This window comes from Chlorocebus sabaeus, chromosome 9, assembly GCF_047675955.1.
Source record: "Chlorocebus sabaeus isolate Y175 chromosome 9, mChlSab1.0.hap1, whole genome shotgun sequence".
Taxonomy (NCBI): domain Eukaryota; kingdom Metazoa; phylum Chordata; class Mammalia; order Primates; family Cercopithecidae; genus Chlorocebus; species Chlorocebus sabaeus.
In genome coordinates, this window is record NC_132912.1 from 123,034,945 (window position 1) to 123,039,613 (window position 4,669).

General features: G+C 41.3%; 1 protein-coding gene across 1 annotated transcript; it reads right to left on the reverse strand.

Annotated features, from left to right (window-relative positions):
- Positions 1 to 475: 475 nt before the first annotated feature.
- On the reverse strand, positions 476 to 3,299 carry LOC140712428 (platelet-activating factor acetylhydrolase IB subunit alpha2). The gene has a single exon (XM_073019401.1). The coding sequence runs from the start codon at positions 3,156 to 3,158 to the stop codon at positions 2,469 to 2,471; it is 690 nt and encodes a 229-aa protein (XP_072875502.1). The 5' UTR covers positions 3,159 to 3,299; the 3' UTR covers positions 476 to 2,468.
- Positions 3,300 to 4,669: the final 1,370 nt, after the last annotated feature.

Below are 4,669 nucleotides of genomic sequence, written 5' to 3' on the forward strand. Positions count from 1 at the left end.
TTCTTTTCTTTCTTTCTTTCTTTCTTTCTTTCTTTCTTTCTTTCTTTCTCTTTTCTTTCTTTTTTTTTTTTTTTTTTTTTTTTTTTTTTTTTTTTTTTTTTTTTTTTGCACATCAGTAACGGGGCAGAATTTTATTTAAAAGGCTAGTGGTTCAAATACTATTGCTTGAATAGCTCTGGTAGATATAAAATGTAGTAACCTCTGAGGTTTGTACATATGAGCAAAGGAGCTGAGGGCCAGCTCACAAAGGGATATGTGATCCTCAGTCAAGAAAGAAGCTAAAAGCGCATGCTGCAGGAGTAACCTAATGGATTTATTTGGACTATATACTCCTACCTTCTGACAAACAAAAAAGACCTGGATAGAAAACTGTCTTTCCACCCACAAAAATCTGGCTTAATTCTTCTTCCTATAAAACTATACCTCAGCTAAGAAAAAAAACTCTTGTGAAAAACTCAACCTGGGCTACTAAAAATAAAAATGAAATTTTTAATATCGTAAACAAGTTTAGTAAACACCATGTGGATTTTCTGTTGTTAATGAAGACATGATACATTCAAAAAAGTATGTATTTTTAAAAAAGAACAAAACAAAACAACTTTCTAGAAAGAGACTTCACAAGAAAAAAATGAGCCCAAGTTTTATCCCTCAAGCAGAAATGGATCTTAGCACAAATCAGTAAGCCCTCCTCCAACATACAAAAACACTGAAATTTGCCTTTCAAGTACGTTACTGAATTTGAACATTAAGCAGAATCACTGTAGAGTGTATTTTGATGGGTTACTTCAATACCCACCTGGTCCAGTTCAAAATATCTATAGATCCAGTTTGTACATATTCCATAAGTATACTGATAAAACCATCTACTATCCCATTTTTTTTAATGGCAGTTCTTATATAGCTCAAGCAAACATTAAGGTCAACAAATTCTCAGATTAAGTACATTAATAAGACACCTTAGAAGTGAAATAAACCTAGTTTTTACTAAAATGATGGGATAAAGGTAGTGTCTATGCTGAAGAGCAGCTTCACTTGTTTCCCCACGGAAAAAGGCCCAAAATTTTTGGACAATACTTTAAAAACTAAGCCAATAAGGCCAGGCGCGGTGGCTCACACCTGTAATCCCGGCACTGTGGAGGCTAAGGCGGGCAGATCACCTGAGGTCAGGAGTTCGAGACCAGCCTTGTCAACATGGTGAAATCCTGTCTACTAAAAATACAAAAATTAGCTGAGTGTGGTGGCATGCACCTTTAATCCCAGCTACTCGGGAGGCTGAGGCAGGAGAATCATTTGAACCCGGGAGGTGGAGGCAGCAATGAGCCAAGATCGCACCATTGCACCCCAGCCTGGGCAACAAGAGTGAAACTCCATCTCAAACAAAACAAAACAAAAAACAACTAAGCCAATAAAAAAAATATATACACCTTAAGATATTATAAAACTTGAAATAATGTCAGGTGCTATGGAATGGGAAACAAGAGTTCTGATTCCCCTCACCCCCTAAAAAGCTGTAACAGGTTTTAAGGGAAAAACAAAACCAGAACTCTGAATATGAATAGCAATACACAGACTCTATAGCACAGAACACCACACAAGAATGAGTTTTATAGCAGTACTATCATGACAGTAACTGGCTGGAGACTATACTTCCAGCGACAGGGTTCCTAGGTCAAAAATGTGTTAAAAGCTTGTAATGTCAACAAGGACCAAAAAAAAAAAGAAAAAAAAAGGAGGGGGGGAATGAAGGGGGAAAGGGGGACATGAAGGGGAATAGGGAGGAAAGGCTGCATGCACGGGTCTATTATAGACATGATACTCAGCAGCATAAAAATAATACCCTCCAAAGAGTCCCTCTAGTGGGGCAAAACCTGTTTTTCACTGCTAAGCATGGAAAAGATTAAGAAAGCAGAACAAACTCACTTCTATACTATAGCATCTTCCATATATGAATGACAAGCATGTTCAACCTGATGCTACATGTTAAGAAAATATTCAGTATACATGAGAATCTAAGCAACATAAAAACAAAAGGCTAAATTATGAACCTTAAAAAATCGGAGAAAACATGTTTTAAAGCCAAGTAGGATGATTCTGATTATTATTATATATGACATAATCCACAGAAAGGCCAAGAAAAGAATCTTCATATTGTTCAGTATTTAGGCTTGATGTTGTCCTAGGAAAACAGTGATAATTCAATGAATGTGTTACACATACAACTAAAAAGTCCCCTTCTGGTTTCAAATGAATTTAAACAACAATCTTCCTTGGCTAATTTTTCTCCTCTGTCAAACAAACCTTCTATGTACAAGACCAGTTTAAATCCCTCCTCCCCTTCAAACACTAGATATGAACATCCAGGAACATTCTACAATGCAAAGTGCCTTAAGAAAGAGAAGGATTCTGTAGTGCCAGTGATAGAACTGATCTGAGGAAGCTGAGATGCTAGTAACACTGATGGGAGCCAGTCAGGCAATGGTAGTTTGTTTCTCCTCAGGTGTTTCCTCCAACAACTGCATGATCAGTTCATGCAGGGGTTTGCAGATCTTTGCATAGCCCCCTCCTGTCAGATGCAGAAAATCAAACATGTCGTGGCAGGAGATGGCACCGTCCGAGTGCACAAAACCCCCGTCGGTATCCAGGAGCTGCACGTTGGCAAGCTTCGGCAGCGAAACCTTGAGGAGTTGGTTCACCTTGGCGTTCTTTTGCCTCAAAGGATTGGGTTTCTCACCTCGAGGTAACAAACCCAATACAATGATTTTGGCCTGTGGCTGCCTTGTGTTGATAAGTTGTACAATGGCCTCGATCCCACCTGCTACCTCTTCTGCTGTATTTTCGTGGTTGTTTGTTCCTACCCAGACAACAATGACCTTAGGCTTAATATTCTCCAGTTCTCCATTCTTTAGTCTCCACAAAACATGTCTTGTTGTATCTCCCCCAATTCCAAAATTCAGTGCATGAAGTGGGGAAAAAAGCTCTCGCCATATCTCATATTGCTGCATTAACTGCACCATGGAGTCTCCCACGAACAGTACATCAGGCTCTTTGTCTTTACAGTCCAAAACAAATCTGTTGTGCTGAGACATCCATCGGTCATCTCCTTGAATGTCTTCTGCTGCATGCGGAATAGCTGCTGGGTTTGAGTCTCCTTGGCTCATTCTACACTGAAGTAGAGGGTCCGTGCGGGCCCCAAGCGGCTGAGGCGTCGGCGGGTGGCGCGTCTGTCGCTCGCTCGGTCCCAGCGGCCCCGCTCCGGCGCGTCCCTCCTCCGGCCCCAGCACCAGCAGCAGCTCCCTCTTTTCTTTCTTTCTTTCGCTCTTTTATTCTTTTGTTTTTCGAATTTTTTATTATTTATTTATTTATTTATTTTGAGACAGAGTCTCACTCTATCACTCTGCTGGAGTGCAGTGGCATGATCTCGGCTTACTGCAACTTCTGCCTCCCAGGTTCAAGCGATTCTCCTGCCTCAGCCTCACGAGTAGCTGGGACTACAGGCACGCGTCATGACACCTGGCTAATTTTTTGTATTTTTAGTAGAGACAGGGTTTCACCATGTTGGCCCGGCTGGTCTCAAACTCCTGAGCTCAAGTGATCCATCTGCCTTTGCCTCCCAAAGTTCTGGGATTATAGGTGTGAGCAACGTGCCCAGCGTTTTTTTTTCTTCTGGGTTCCAGTGATTCTCCCGCCTCAGCCTCCCCAGTAGCTGGGACTACAGGTGTGTGCCACCACACCAGGCTAGTTTTTGTATTATCAGTTTTCTTTAAGTGAAAATAGATAGTAGGACAAGGATTTTGAAATTTGTGAGCAGTTTCGAATTCTTTGGTCTGAGGTATCGTTTTAAATTTTCTGCCATTACTAATAGAAAAGAAAAAAATCTTACCAGAAATAATCTAAAACCTGGATGATTTGTTAGATGAATGAACTACTTGCTGTTATTGAGGATCTACAGTTTACCTGGCCACTGACTTTCAGGCAAACAACTTCAGTATCCCAGAACAAAAGTAATGGTGCAGTTTGTCCCCATCACCCTTAAACCCCCACTTTTCCCCAGAGGATGGGGAGGGGTCCTCTGGCTGGTGAGTCGAGGGGATGACCAGACATTTCTTGGGATCAGCCTTCCTGCAGGATGGGTGTGTTCTGCCTGCCTTGCCCTCTCCAGGGTGCTAAGAGGCCTCGCACTGTGGAGAAAGCCAGTGATTGCTCAGTTCAGCTGGTGCCTGGGCAGCCAAGTTCATTTCTAAAGTGCTAGGTGCCTTGTTGTGGCTGCACGTGAAAGCCATGTCCAGAATTTATAGTAAGAAAGTGGAGTGGAGCTGCCACTTTGATCTCTGTTGGTCATGTGGGTCTTATGCCTCAATCAGTTTCTTACTCTAAAAATGAAGAAACAGAATGTCATTGAACTACCTGAAGTCCCAACGATATCAGGCCGACCCTTCTTGAGCGCCACACCAGACAGGGTTCTTGATTGAGCACAGTCATGGATTGAAAGAATCGCTATTTTTAAAATGTTCATATTACCCAATGCAATCTACATATTTAACATAATCCCTATCAAAATATGACTGACATTCTTCATGGAAATAGAGAAAAGAATTCTAAAATTTATATGGAACCACAAAAGATCTGAAATACCAACTCGGGTTAATTTAAGCAGAAGAGGAGTTTGTGG

Bases quoted from the DNA above. Each gene is read 5' to 3' on its own strand.
- LOC140712428 (XM_073019401.1), bottom strand. From the start codon at position 3,158: ATGAGCCAAGGAGACTCAAACCCAGCAGCTATTCCGCATGCAGCAGAA.